The sequence below is a fragment of the Prenolepis imparis genome, unplaced genomic scaffold (genome assembly GCF_030444845.1).
Source record: "Prenolepis imparis isolate NDT839.2.m4 unplaced genomic scaffold, iyPreImpa1.0 SCAF_5, whole genome shotgun sequence".
NCBI lineage: Eukaryota > Metazoa > Arthropoda > Insecta > Hymenoptera > Formicidae > Prenolepis > Prenolepis imparis.
Genome location: NW_028141163.1, coordinates 13,068,614 through 13,085,173, shown reverse-complemented (window position 1 = coordinate 13,085,173; position 16,560 = coordinate 13,068,614). Strand labels below are relative to the sequence as shown.

General features: G+C 36.2%; 1 protein-coding gene across 3 annotated transcripts in view; it reads left to right on the top strand.

The window, feature by feature from the left end:
• Kay (transcription factor kayak) overlaps positions 1 to 16,560 on the top strand; it is a 34,105-nt gene that overhangs the window by 13,566 nt on the left and 3,979 nt on the right. Inside the window, exon 1 of one of the 3 annotated variants that reach the window (XM_083039140.1) lies at positions 11,888 to 12,359. The exons of the other annotated variants lie outside the window; for them this stretch is intronic. Within the exon in view, the coding sequence (XP_082895266.1) occupies positions 12,291 to 12,359 (69 nt within the window). The 5' untranslated portion in view covers positions 11,888 to 12,290. Of the gene's footprint in view, positions 1 to 11,887; positions 12,360 to 16,560 lie in introns of those variants that run through there. 3 annotated transcript variants of the gene reach the window in all.

Here is a 16,560-nt window from a genome sequence, read left to right as displayed (position 1 = left end):
TTTTTCTTTTTAATATGGATCGTGCAAAACACCGGCGAAACAACGTTTAAGAAGCGATGTCGCGCGTGGAAATTTCCAGCGTTTATTATTCCTTTTTTTTTCTTATTTTTTACATGCTTATCTAATAAGTTTCGCGTCTCGCGAGAGGCGGGGCGCGGATGAGTCATCGCGCGTAGTTTGCCGGCGATTTATGAATGAAAATCCACGCACGTGTCGCGTGCACGTTGCCTCATAGTAGTGACATGCGACGCCCGCCACGATTATTCGCGAGTCATAAACATGTCGATTGTGCTCGAGAGCGAGATAGACCGATACCGGGAAGGAAGATGTATTGTCGGGCTGCACTTGTGACGAGTTGTGCCGCAAGTTCGCCTTCGCATTCCGGGAAGTCGATCGTTCCGACGAGGAAAACTTGTTCAAGGTTCTCGTCAAAGTAGTTTCTTTGTCTTTTAAGTCTCGAAGTAATGTCTATCTCTCTCTATTTTAATTAAATACGACCGCTATTTCGACATGGAAATTAATCATGCGTCACGAAATCAAATTTTTTTAAAACAAAACTTATTTATTTTTTCTCTAAAAGTAAGTAGAGAAAATTGATTTTAAAGATTTATTTTAAATATAGAAATTGTAAAAAAAGAGAGAACCTGCGCGATCTTTTCTCTTCTCGAAAAAAAAAAAGATTTTCTAACGATTTACCTCGATTTATCGAGATTCTCCTTGTGTTCCTCGTTGCAACATTGTACGCTCGATTTGTTTTATGGCGCCGATTGCGAAAGAGGAAACGGCGCGTGTACCTCTTCTAAGTCTCTCTTGTAAGGATTTTTTTTTACGGCGCGTAACGAACTAGTGATTCGGTGTGGTCGACCTCGAAAGAAGGTCTCGATTTCGCAGAAAGATATCTTGCATATGAGTGACGTCAATTGGCTCAACACTTTCCCCCGAGTGAGCGCTGGATCTTTTTGCGTAATCTTGCGAACTTTCCTACATTCGCGAGAAGTGCTTTCTTATCTTGCAAAATATCGCCCAGATGTTGAAATACTTCTGCAAATATTGCCTCGCGTTAAATGTGTATAGCTGACTATTTTTCTTTAATGGATGATCAGTTACTTTCATATATTTTAAATACATCATGCAAAAAGATAGAGCGAGTGTCTTAAACCTTAAATAATATAAACATTTATTTTTGAATGTCATATATTATACGTCATATGTATATTAAAAATATGGAGTTTAACTTCAATATTTCAATATCAGTTAACACAATATTTTAAAATAACCATTCGAGTTAAATTAAATGTATATCTTTAGATCTTTTACACACATATAAATTCTTTGAAGTCACACAATATCCATAGTATTTTAAAACTTTTTCATTCTTTTAATCAAATAATATCGATCGGACGAATAGTTCCAAAAGACAAACATAAGTTGACATATTGCACTCCAATCAAGTTATCGCACACAATTCTTGCTTGGTGAGCCAATTTCTGCAAGGTCATAACATCGTCGATAATACGTCACTTATGTTAAGCGCGTCGCTATAATAACGTCTGCTAACTGCGCCTTTGCTTTACCTGAGACCGACAAAGACGATAGTGTGCGGCTCTGATTAACGTAATAATATTATTACCGGTCGGCGCACACACATATATACATACACACCGGATTATGGTAAGCCGCGCTCATGCGTCACACACACTTGGGATTAGATCTCCTTATAATAACGTCACCGAAAGCCCGCCGTTTCTCTCGTCGTTTCTGGTATTGCGACTTGTGGTATTAAAGTGGTACAAACGAATACCGCTTTAATACGACGAGTCGCAATATGCCAGAGAAATATCATGAATACAAGATAAAGATTAAATATTTGTGAGGGACATTGAAATGCGAAATTTTGAGTACTTTCAGCAAAATATTAAAATTTTTGTATGTTATATATACTGACAGAATTTTTTCTTAGAATTTATCCTGAAAATCATGATAATTGTGGGACAATATGGTATGGAAAGAATTTTATTTGAATTTCTCTGATTAATATTTGTCACAATAAAAATAATATCTATCACAATAAAATATAAAACATGTTTGATTAACTGCATAGTAAAATTAATCAAACATTTTATATTTTATTGTAATAGATATTATTTTTATTGTGACAAATATTAATCAGAGAAATTCTCATAAAATTCTTTCCATATACCATATTGTCTCACGATTATCATAATTTTCAAACTAAATTCTAAGAGAAAATTCTCTGTGTATATATAAAATATATTTAAGAAATTTTTTTTAGTATAAATATAATAGTAATTCTCTAAAAAAAATTTAATTTAAATTATTTCAGTTTAATTTAAAATTTATTCGATGTGAACATGAGATGATTTTATCTTTCATTCGATTAAGGTCTGTTTCTACCAACGTCGGTTAACTTTAACCTACGGTTAAACTATATCTTTGTCTTTTTTCAGATACGTTCTTAAAAAGAGACAAAGATAAACCGGAGGTTAAAGTTAACCGACGTTGGTAGAAACAGGCCTAAGCAAATTTTCTGTAATTAAACGACGATTAACCAATATTGACCGAGGCGAATATTTCATACACGTTCTCATAATGTCTTCCACAATGTAATATTCTAAAATTTTCCAACGTCACGCTCTTCCTACTCGGACGGCGATTTAGTAAGAAATATCTAATGCGGTCGTTTCCACATAATAATCCGTCGCGTAGAAACGACCGGCTATTATTCGCTGTCTAATGGATTCTCCTTTGTTGAAAACATGGTATACTTCGAAGAGATAAGATCTGGATTCTTTAAGAAAGAGAGAGAGAGAAGCGCTCTTATATATATTGTGTCGGATTGAGGAACGTTCGTAACACTTGCGGGGAAAGAAATAGGTGAATCGAGGAGTTAGAGCGGCCCGTGGGCCCATAATTCAAAGCGAGTTCTCCCGAGTATGATGGCATGATAAACTGGCCCGGCTATTCGGGGCGATGCGCTCGCGAGTTTGAGAGGTCGTAGAACCCTGCGGGCCCCTTTTTTAAAGAGTGCGTTATGACGCGTGGGATAAACGTATCCAATTTCGTGGAACTATTGTCCGCGCTCGCGACAGACACGAAGGCCACAAAAACTTCAAAGGCGACACAAAGGACCAACCTGTCCGGATATCGTCAACTGGATTAGTGTTAAAAATCGAAACACACGCGCGACATGTGAGAGGATTACAATACGGTGGAAATTTAATTCTATTGTGTCATTGAGGCGTTTAGAAATTATACGAATTTTATGAGCCTCAACACACTATTATAATATTAGAATTATGACATTAAATTATTTTTTTGATCAAAGTGGACAATATTTTATAAAATAACACAAAGAAAAGTTTGCTCTTTTTAGTTTTTTGTTTGTTGTAATTTCTTGATAATACATTTGTGCGATAATTTTCTCATTGTGATTAGAAAGAAAAATAATGACTACAACAGAATTGAATCTTCTTTTTTCTCTTTTTCTTTTTAAATGTACATATATAACAAAAGATAATGTATATATAATCAAAGTTTGAGACGAGAGTTAATAGCATAACAGAATAAAATTTTATTTAAAAAATGAATTATGTGTATGTGTGTGATTACGATATACTAAACAGAACACATACGAAACACACAGTTATTATACTCCATTTTTCAAACTAATTGATATATGATATTAATGACCGTTCCTGGGAAAAAAGGAGATAAAAGCAAAATACGTGTCGGGGGAGATATGAGTATTTTTAAGAAATGAGAAAGATTCTCGATAAGCGAAAACAGGCGCGTAATAACAAAACATAGTTCGTATAAATAGGCAGGCTCACATGCTGATGCAGGATCCGCGAATGAAAATATAGAAACGTGAAAATGCGTACATGTGTATAACATTTGACGTGAAATCTAGCCGTGTGATTTTCAAGATTATATATGTGAGCGTCATACGAGATAGATAAAATCAGGTTGTGATTCGATTAAAAACATCTTTGACATCAGATTTCTAAGAAAGGGAGGACGAGTCGCGTCTCGAGGTCCATCTCGCATTATGTACGCGATTATGTAGGTATTCCTCTCCGAAGAGAGGCTGTCGAAGAGTGCAACCAGTCGGAAATGCCTTCATGATTACGTCACTAGTCAGGAATTCACAGACCGTTGTGCTCTCAAAGTGTTTTTTCCTTCTACGTAGGAGGTCGTCTGTTTTTTTTTTTTTTTTTTTTTTTTTTTTTCCATTCCATCTCTTTAGTCCTTAACGCTTATCGTCCTAAGGATACTTCCGAAAGTCTTTCGGCATGAAGATTGATGATGGAATTTCCGCGAAATAACGTGAACTGATTTTTTAAGCTATTGCGATAATCATTCTGTTTTCAAACTTTTCTTTTACTTGTCACTTAGGTCATTTTCTTAGACGGATGCTTCACAAAATTAAAATTTATGCAATTTGCAAGTTAAACACAATTTTTGATATACAAATATACGAAAGTTTTATATATGAAAATTTTATTATTTATTTGTTGAAACATGGCACTTATTGTTAGCTATTTACCACTGAAAATTGGATTTATCAAAATTTTATATCAGTTCTTTTCGATTATTATTAACAGTTTAATTATTGTTAATCTTTATTCTACAATACAATTTCTTTTATTCCATTATTTATCCCTAATGCCGTCGATGATTTTTATTCATAGCAGCATTATCGGATACAATGCGGTAAACGAGATTAGAGGAATCGAGAGTGTGGAAAATGATAGATTTACTATAATGATAGATTCATTATAATCTTGACAGATATTATGATAATTGCAATATGAGATTTAACAAAACAGTCAATTACTCTATATTACGCGACGTATATCGACGTCAACGAATCCAAGCTAATCAATCATCCTCGGTGAAAAGTGAGCGATCATGCGGCCTTGAGTCAAAGTGTCGGTTTCATCAGACTTCTGTATCTTTTACATCGCGGGGGATCGATTACACGCGTATTATCTGCGACGGCGGAAAACATGATGCGATAATGAGAGACAAGAATCGTCGCCATAAGAGTTGCGTCGATTTATTTGCTAGATTTTTTCTCATCTCGAAAAACGCATATTCTATAATATAAAAATACTTTATTCATATTAACTGATGCACAAATCATTCCTAGAAGCATGTTCGAGTCATGTCATGTATAGGAGATTTTTTTTATATGCAAGTATTAATTAGAATAAAGAATTGCGATATTTATAATTTTCTCAGTTTGTTTTAATAATTATACAAGTATTATTTAAGACTTAATAATTCAGGCTTAATAATTTTAACGAACGGAGATAGGCGAGATAAAAGTATGTCAGGATTGTCAAACATAGATTGGAGATGCCAAAATTTTTAAAGAGACTGGTTGTGATTCCTGGAATTTTTTTAACGGATCTGTTTAGTGAAATCGTGACATCTTTAGCGAGATGGCGAAATCTTGGCGCAAGATTTCGTCGATACAGACAAGGTCATGGCACGCGTCTCTCGCGGAATTTCCAAAATTACGAGTGAGTCGCTGAACAAGCGACTCACTCTCTTCAGTGTCGTTCACCTCTGATCGTGACTCCGCAGCATCGCAGTACTCTGTTGGCCTTTGTTCTCGGACTTTGGTGCTAAAAACAGTTAGTGTCAAACCAAGTTCCAGGGTTATCTCGATTTTTATCGAATACCGACGGAATAATTTCAGGCTACAATTTTGTTCGCCATTTATGTGAATGCTGCGTAGAACCGATTCTATATGGAGGCTAATCGAACCAGAGAGATAGTTTTTCTGACTTCGAGATTTCTGTATCTAACTGCAGTAAAAATAATATGAAAAGTTATCTGAAAATAGGAAAATAAAAAAAATTATATTGGAAACTATATTAAAAATTAGCTATATCATTTTAATATTGAAATTTCTATACAATTTTTTCGTGCATGACAGATTTACGGAATTTCTCCGAATTTTTCTCGTTTTTTTCTACTTTCAGCGTTCTCATTAAAAATAACACAAGTACGTTTCTTTAAGCGATATAGAAGATGTATGCTTAAAAAGTTTCCAAGCTACATTATTGTGATAGAAGGGTGGTGTGCGACCCACAACGAGCCACTGTTCTCAATGATAATCATTAATCAGGACTCAGGAAAAGCCAGATTTCAATTAGGCAGATTCTAAGCACAATCTCAAGAACTCGTTGCCTCGAGATAATTTAAACAAAACTTGAAAAAACTATAAGAATGGAGTTTTAATATCTATTGATTCCGTGCGATGTTTTCTTTATTATTAAGTCATTCTTTTAGCAGGCTCTGTTTTGGTCTTATTGATCTCTTATAATTATTCGCGTTAATATTGTTCTGTGTAATGTTTGCATTTATTTCTTGTGCAGATAAAACTGTTCGCGTACGATCGTGAATCTAAATCCTGCGTACAATTTTTGTCCAAACAACAGTAAGACAAAAGTTTCAAACTACTCCGAAACGTATACCTCACACCTAGTAACCGTCTATGAAATTAATTCAACGGTAACCTCGACTGTAAGAGACTCGATAGTAAGATAGTTACACAGGAAGTAGTCGGTGTTTGTGACGTAACGTCTCGTGTTCAATTTCGCATTTCTCGGTACCGATGATTCGTTCCGACACGAAGAAACGTGAATCATTCGCCACTGGCGCCAATCGGATCGCGGATATATACCGGAGCGGATGTCCCGGGTTATGGGAGAAACGCGTTTTTCCACGCGTATATGCAAAGTTGATCGGCAAAATAGCTGTCATCGTGTCGTTTGGTAGCGGCTTAAACGCGACACAACGAGACTCCAATGAAGTCATCCCTTGTATCTCCTACCAGCAGCGCGCGCTCTTCTCCCCCGTCCTCTCGCATTCGTCACGTTGCACAGTCGAGGACTCCGGCAAAGTTCTCTCGTGCAAACTTCTCTCTCGATAGCAAGAGAGAGAGAAAGAGATAGAGATAGAGAGAGCCGAGCGTGGTCGAGAACAGCCGAAGCGGTGCGACCATGTGGCGATAGCACGATGACAGAAGCACTGTCAGTGTCACTGCGACTGCCGTCCGACGTGGTCGCGCGGAAATTTTTACGTCTTTCTCGTTCGCCACATTGGATTCTTTTCGTCTCCCTCTTTTTTTTTTTCGTTCCCTCCCGCTTTTCTCCCTCTATCTCGCCTCGCTCTCAGGACGGCCTATCGAATTCACCGCAAGGTCGACAACGTTGGCGACGTTTTCTCGCACGCGCTAGCGTGTGACGTCAAGACGATTGTCAGAAAACGCGCAAGGAACGTGCTTCGCTTCGTTTCTGTGAAAGGAAACGCGATCGGTTCAGGTTAGGCGCCCAGGGCCCCCGACGATAGTTTCGCGAGGTCGTCCCATCCGTTCTTTCATTCGTGCAAGGTGAGTCGAAAATCATTCCCATTTTAGGTAGTTGCGAAAAAAAAAGTGTGCTTTAACGCGGCATGCAAAATGTCCTTGCGCGGACGTCTGTCGCTTACTGCGCTCTTAGTATAACGTTGATAATTAAGCTTCTCGGCTGTTTACAGCGGCTCTCGATCATGGCGCGATGGAATTCAATTCGACATCGTGTTGCAATTTCGCCGCGAACGCGCCGCGGGTCGTCTCGCGCCGATAACAATTCGCTCTTTTAATCGGCGCCATCATTTTTTTACACGCTTCGAGCGCAGCGGAAAATTATCACGTACATCGGGAAATCCCAAGTATGCCAATCCATGCATCGGCGAAAAAGATCATTATTGCGCGTCTTGTATTTTCCACTGCTTTTTCGTTATCGCCCCGCCGTTCTTCGCTTTTATTTTTTCTCTTTCCTTCGTCCGCACTTTAGACTCGCTCAGCACGATTTCGCGTACATAAGCTCGTTTACTTTTTAGTTTAATTGAATAATGCATATTTTCTGTCTTGACGGTTCTTTATAGGAGTTTTGCAGCTGCGGATGCATAACAGCACATTAACTACACACAGCGTGTGTAAGAAAAGAATATGACTTACATAGAAAAATACTTTTCCATTATATACGTGACAAACATTTATTTATAAAAATTTAATTTTTATAATTGTTTATTGTTATTAATATGAAATTGTCGCTACAGTTTATCAATGTTTCGCAGATAAATTACATATTGAATTTATACGCTAATATTTATTTAACAATGCAGGGAGACATGTGATTTCGCGATATAACATTTACTGTCGATTCGGGGGAAAAAAAAAACCAACCAACGTGTCACGACGTCGCCGCGCTGATTGACGTCACATCATGCTAGATAATCGCAGCGCATAATGACATATCTCACGTACATCTGCGCGACGTATCAAGAGTTACATTTTATAAATGGCACGAAACATTGCTGCAACGATTTAATTTTCTGGAAAAATTATCTCTCTCTGGAATAGCGTTCGACTACTTTGAATCGTGACGTTAGCCAATGGCTATGTACATCTCGACCAGTAGTGGTCTTCCGGGAAATTCCAATCGTGTTGCAGATCTGTATTTTTCTGAATATAACGCGTAAACAACTCTCACAGTTCCTTCCTGCCCTGAACACGACAAAAACAACTAGGATGGACATTGCATTTTTCACTTAAATATAACGCAGTGTTTCGCTTTCTTTTTTTTAAATATGTTTAATATCGCATTTTTCAATATCTTTAATTCGTTTTAAAACAATTTTGCGAACAGTTTTGATAGATTTGAAACTCTTTCTTTCTCTCTTTAATCATATATATTTTTCGTATATTCATTTTGTGTATTTAATTTTTGTGGCATATCGCATAAAATGATTGGATTTTCCCCTGTGCGATACGCTTCTTTTCTATTTGCATACGCTGCAATTCGCGCGAGCGCAAAAAACACGGAGGGCCGAGAGCCGTTGCGATATATTCGGAACATACACGGCTGTTATCATGTTTACATTCTTTGTTCTCGACGTGCCACTGCGGCATCGACACGTTCGCGCCGTCGAAAGAAAATTGTTCTTTCAAGTCGCGGAAATTTACGGTACACAAATACGTTACACAACATATACGCATGCATATCTACGATAGAAATAATTTGTTTATCGACATAAAACTTGGAATTTTTCTTCTATCTAAAGTTAAACTAAAGTTTACCAGAGTGGAATTTTTTGAATGATAAAAATATTTTTTCTTATATGAAATGGATCAAAAATGCGTACATAATATAAAAGAAAACAAATATGACGTTTATATTTCAGTTTATATCGCGTCTCATTATCTTTATTGGGAATTTATTAGCGAACTTTTAAGACGACACAAAGGCGGACGGAAGCGTTAAGAACGGCAAAAACGGAGGTAAAAGATAGAGGTTTCCTTTGTTATCCAAGGACCTTTTTTTCCGGCGATTGCATAGAGCATAGAGCACGCTATTCTGACATATAGTTGCGTTATTATTTACCGCGTAATATCTAATCGCATGATTAACCGCGTATGCGAAGGGCGATAGAAAGAGATGCAGGAGGAGAAAGAGAATGCATTGGACGTACAAACAAATATATACAGCACGGTTCTCTCTCGGTCTATATTGATTTATTCGAACTGTGTTCGTTACGCAATCGTGCTATATTATATCAAAATAAGCGTAATCTTCGGCTGCAAACACGATCCGATAAAAAAAACCCGATCCAATAATGGAGACGGGTTTACGCCTAGAATGAACCATTTTCTTTGCATATATATACATTTAAAAAAATGTAATTTTATAAATTGTTATTTCAAACATTAGAAAAACAAGAAAATATGGAATATTTAGAAATTAAAAAATCCATGAATAATGTTAAAATCTATTTTTTAATATAAACTTTCGAAAGATAAATAAAATTTAATCTTGGAAATCGTCAAATTGAAATGTGCAGAAATATCTTTTGGAAGTGCGTTTTTTTTACTTCAAGCGATCTGAAAAATTCCAAATATCGCTGAAAAATTATTAATACATATCTCGTTGAATTTATGTTAATGTAATATAGGATATAGCAATCTTTCTCGTACAATGGTCATTACGGCGACGTGTATTTAGTGTTGGCGAAGCCTGTAACAGGCTCGGCTGGTCAAACACGCGGATTGTTTAGCATAACCTGGTTGCCACGTGTTTTCATATCATGGCGCGATAAGCTGGTTTAAAATGTCCATATTGTGTTCCTAGAGTCATTCTTGCAAATAACGCGAATAGATTTTTGACGAGACATGTTGAATTTTTGAAAAAGGAATGTTAATAATCATGCATGTAAAAGTTTCGCCTGATATAATTGTGCGATACGTTATTAATTTTTAAAATGTAATGCAAAAAATTTTAATTTATTATCCGATAGCGGGATTTATCTTTTAATTTTATTATTACACTTACTGTAATACTTGAAAAAAAGTTGTAAATAAATAATTTTAATAGATTTTATTGAGCTGGCTTTATCGACAATTACAATATTAAATGTAGTATGAGTTTTTGACAATAGTGACAGAGAAAAAGAACAATCGAGTTCGAAAAAAAATATTATATACTTCTAAAATAAAACTCGCTATCAACATCACGCGCACGTGGCGCTACATCAACCTCTTAACGACGTGATACAAAGAGCCACATCCTGGAAATGTCCAGCGTGATAGATAAACAACTCCATGCAACGTGACCGTTTTTAAGCCTCCGTTTCTTCGTTGGTTTCTCCACGGCATTAATAGCGTATAAATCAGAAAAGAGTAGTCCGTAAAGGAAAAAATACTATATACATTTTATAATTTGGAAATATATATATTTTATTTTTTTCTGTACTTATTATATTTTTTAAAATTTTATTTTATAGCTTTTTGAGATATCTATATTCTTTTATAAAACGTATATATTTATTTTAAATATTAATCAAAGATGTCAAACACTAAACAATTTTTGCATTAATTGCATATTAATTATTTTAATAAGCTTGATAACTTTCGAATGAGATTGTTAATATAATTTAGTCGAGTAATTTCTTTTTTAGATACGAGTATTAATGCAAATACGCGATAAGTGTATCGGTTATTAATTATCACCTCTTTCTAATTTCTTGAGATTTAAGTGTTTCATACTTGAAATCGTCGTCGAGGTGAGAGATCTTTTGGCGCAAGTCCAAGTGAAATCCGCGGGTGCCGGCATCGACGACAAATGACTTTACACAGGTGTTAAACTTAGAACTCGGACTAATTAAGGCTCTCTAAACAGCGGCCGCGTAATAGGGAATTTCGCGTACTGGGAAAACCACTGATTGGAGACAACATCACTAAAAACACCACCTCATTTTCGAAATTTCTCATGTTTATCTCATTTTCTCTAAATAATTAAAACTTCTATTATCTCATAGAACGCGTCCGATGATTGATTATAAATTATGTATTATTAAAATAAAATTTATACATAAATAATATATATAATTATAAATATAATATACATAAGTACAAATAATTTATACATATGTATAATATGATAGCGAAATATATAAAATTAATTAACAGTTATTTATGATTAAATATTTAATTTTAGAAACACGATTCTAATTATTTAGACTGATGATGTAATGAGAGTATCTCTCTTTCTCTATAATCTGTAATTATAAATTAAATTGCGATCGATTCGATATTTTCCAACTATATTCAAAAACTTTTTACCTACAGCATGATTTTTTTAGCGGTCAATGGTCCATGCACAAGGCTGCAAAATGTTATTTCTCCCCTCACGTTTATTTCTCTCTCTCTCTTTCTCTCATCTCGTGTTCATCTCGCACATACTCGAAATTCGAAGGTTATTTTTAGGATAGATTTCGTCGTCGCGTAAGGCCACGACGAGCGACGTCGGCGTCGCTCGCTCTCAGTTTTAAAGAGGCGTCGGTGGAGGACGCAGTGGTGGACGACGAACTCTTCGATAAGTGAGAAGAGACGAGCTTTTATGCGAGTGCGGTGCAGATACAAAGGAGGGAACACGAAAAGGGAGACAAAGATAAATAGGAACACGAAACGCACACCGACGCCCGAACGATCTTACGAACGAACGATCGACTGAAATATCATTTATTCTTCATTTATTCTCTTGATTCCGTCACTTCCTCGATATCCGTTGTTATCTTGTCCTCCTCTTCTCCCATCATTATCCTATTTCCTTTTTTCTTCTACTTTTTCCCGGATATCTCCTACCCTCCGCTATCTCACCGTCATATCTTCGACGTCGAACAAACGAACACTGAACGAATAACCGATCCCTCGAGCTATGGCAGCAACCGCCATGGATCCAGTCGACATTGCGAATATACTTGCGCAAGAACTGCTCTATCAGCAGGTAATCATGAAAATTGTCTCTCGGAGCACAGAGAAATCTTCCGAATATCTTCGCAAAAATTGCAAATTTTTTTTTAGAAAAATTAGCAGAAGCGGAACGTATTGAATGAATACATTAGATAATAATTGAATTATTAATTATTATTATTACGTTATTATCATTGATACATTGGAATTACAATAAGCATAAATTGCACGCTTAGATTTTTGATAGTACATTTTTTATTCTCTATAGAAAAAGGATATATTAATGATTTTTGATCCACTTCAACTCGGAGTATAAACAAACAAAATAGAAACTAATTATTCTACTCTTTAAAATCTTTATACATTCTCATTACTCAATATTGAATATTTATTCCGTGGATGATCGCGATGCATCACGATGCAGTCGGAAAATATTTATCATGCGCATTGACGATTCGTGCAAGCTTCTTTCCCTGGACGCGTTCGACGATATTTGATCTCATTGTGATGATGCGGCGCGAATAAAGTGGTCTTTGTCGACTCGAAAAAGGCCCCCAGAGAGGCAGAGAAGGATCTTCTGGACGATCGTTTCTAATCTGAAAATAAACGCGACGGCTGGCGCGCGCTCGAGAAGCGCGATGAGAGAGCGTTTCATTCATGGCGCGTCGATTAATTTCGGCGGATCGTCGATCCGCGGCAAAGCTATCTTTGAAAAGATTTTCGTCCGTCATTCGTATAGTCCCGAATTGCCATCATGAACGAATCTATTCGTGCAACTTTCTGCGTATTTGAAGGAGAGAAAGCTCGCTTGGGAGCGCACAAACGTTCGGCTTTATAGCGGGATGATGATTGCGATGTGAAGGAGCGGGGAATTGTGCAATATTGTGCAATATCGCGTTGGAAGTTCCACCCGCCTCGGTGAAACTATCGCAAGCGTATATCGTTTACGCGATTATTTCGTAGCGAGCTCGGGTGGGATAGAATGGTATAAAATGTGAGTTTTGAATTGAATCTGTCGTTTGTCGTCAATTATTCATTTATGGGTTTTATTAAATGTCAGATACACGAAATCAGTTTGATATTGATAATCTTGATACGGAAGAATCGAAATATATATAGCGCTATTAATTTTCGTAGAAATTATTAAATGTTTGCACATTATGATTTGAAGTAAGAAGTTATCACATGTATATTTTGATTTTTTATAATTTTTTTATAAAACTTTCGGCGATTTAATCAAATAGCAAAATGCGATCTAACAATAAGTTATATTAATGTGCGAATATATTTTCAAAACTATTTGACTGGAGATAATATATTGAAGACTCGACAAAATTGCGTTTTAATTATTATTAGATCCACATGTGAGGGCTATTAATCTGCACGATGGGGGACATTTCTAACAAATATCGGCAATTAATTCGACGTTGGCATGGTTACAAATTATAACAGTAATAGTCATTCTAACAGATTTTGAATCTTATATTTTCAATAACTATATATATAATTATGCATCATATTTAAATTATAAAATATAGATAGGATGAACGCGCGCGTTATTTACATTTAATCGAAATTTGTATTCTTTAATAAGGAAAGATAAAATAGAGCCATAAACCTTGTTTTGTCAAAACAATCTCGAACATCATTAAGATCGCGAGGGAATATTTTCCGAGTTTTTCGGATTCGATCGCGCAATTAGTCCTCGGTCTGGATGTTCTAGATGAGGATCTATTTTCCATGGTATAGAATTACGACCGACTGTGATGCGATGTGGACACTTTCGCTCTCGCGCGCTTCTCGTCGTGTTTCAAGAGAAGACATCGAGCACGCGGCTATTATCTCTGTATACGCGTTTTGCAACGATTTTCTGGTGGCTGATATCGCCCTTTGTCCGTAGACTCGCGCGTTCAGGACAGATTAGAGAGAGAACAGCGAACGTGCATTTATTTATAGAATCGCGGACCGCGTGCGCCGTACGTGTTTAGCATACATATGTGTGTATGTGTGCACACATGTGTGCAAATGCTACATGAAGAAGGAAAACGAACGAGCGAACAACCGCATCGCAAAACGGAAGACGCGTGTGCGTGCCAACAGCTTTGTGAAAAAAAGCGCGACATCTCGCTCCGTCACAGAAGCAAAAAATTCTGTTGAGACGCAATTAGGCTAGCGATTCGCGAAATTTTGTTTACTTCGCGTGAGATGAATGTTTGAGGTTTTTTTTTGCGCAGTAGTGATAGCGACGATTAAATATCAGCGTATCATATGCGATGATCAAATTCGCACGGGTGTAGTATTCTGTAATTTGAAGCCGACTCTCCTTATTAAAAAGTACTTCATCAGATGCGATATTTTTCCATTACATTTTTAGAGTATATATTTCGATATAACTTCCAAATTATAATATTTTATTAATGTATCATTTGAATGACATTTATTTGTTCTCTTCATTCATAAAAATGTTTAGTTTGTCAAACTCAATTGTTTCATTGTTGTTCGAAATTTTAATTGACAGATTTTTTTTTTTTTAGATTTCGATTTGTTAATATCTAGAGGTTTTAAAAACGGGGATAACAACTTTATGTCCTTGAATCACATATTGAAATATACTCCAATAAAATAGTCGAAACGGGATCGTCGCGTGTGATGTACCATAATGATTCACATGCGAGGGAAGAGATGTCAACACGTAATATATGCGCATATGACTTGTTCGAAGTAATTCTGCGATGAACAATGCGCGAAGGTGAACGGCCCGAAGATCATGAGAATGGCAGAAACAATCATATTCAATTCGACAATCATAAATGGAAAGACATTTCTCTATCTCTTTTTTCATAAATGTGCTTTTTATTTTAAAAAAGTAAATAGAGAGATGCAGATTCTTCCATTTTTCTACCTGCTATCGCCCTGGTCCCACGCTAAATTTATTTTTTATTTAAAAAAGAAAAGTAAATGGAATGATTCCTACATTTTTTCCACCTGCTATCGCCCTGGTCACACGCTAAAAATTACGATCATCCTGTCCACACATACTCGATGCCGCACCTATCGATCTCGTCACGCGATACTTGTTCCATTTTCGGTGATCACGGAAAGCAAACAGCGTTCAGCGATAAACGTATATTCGCTTTCGAAATTTCTCAAAATTTGTCTTCCTATAATAACTTTGTCAATAAGCTATAACAATATAACGGAATCCATTTCTGTGATCGTAAATTTTCAACCAAATTCGTGCCAAATCTTAAGGTGCCCGTGTAAATTAAAGATTGTAGCCTGTGGCAGAGGTCGAAATAATTGATCAAGATCAGCAAAAATGGCTGGTAGAATAATAAAAAAGTAATTAGACGACTTTCGTCCAAGATGTTCATTTCGATATAAGACGACGATTTATTATTAACCTGATTATTCACGTTATATCGCGAGAAACAGAACCGAAAAACGTTAATCTTTATTAAGAAAACGAAGATTAATTGTATAATTTCAATAAGTCTATATAAAATTATAAGAGTAATTGATAGAATATTATATATATTATGTGTATTTGTCATTGTGCAAAATAATTCTCATTTTTAGGTCACTCTTTTTTATTACATCTAAATAAAAAATTATTCGACTTTGTAATACTCATCATTAGCACGACCATTCATATCATTATGCGAAATGTCAACAACAATCTAAGAAATCAAGAGATATCGTCGACATTAAATTCGATCGATCGTCCCGGGCAATTTCCATAATTCCCAAAATCACCTTCGGCATTTTCTCGTACGGGATGAGGAGAAATTCCGGTGGCCGTGACGCTGCTACGAGCACCGACATGATTTGGTAACGCCTAAGTTTAACGCTCCGGACATTCCTGAGGTTCCCGCGCGATGGTTCGCGATGGGTGAGAGCAGAGCACGGCCGATCGGTGGGTGGCCCAAAATCGGCCGTTCGGAGCTACACTAATAAGTAATTTTAGCGATGACACTTAAAGCGTCTGCTTGCCTACGGTATTTTCCTTCGTTTCGGAGTTTGATCTCGCCGAAAGAGATGCATTAATCGATACTATACACACACATATGCGCGCACGTGCATGCACACATACACATCGATGAAAAATAATATCTGCAACATGATCGTTTTTATATTACTTTTTGTTTTCGAGATATCTGAGGAAATAAAATACAAAATTCACGTAAGAAATTATTATTTGTATGTTACATTCTTGATTAACTAAATATTAAAAA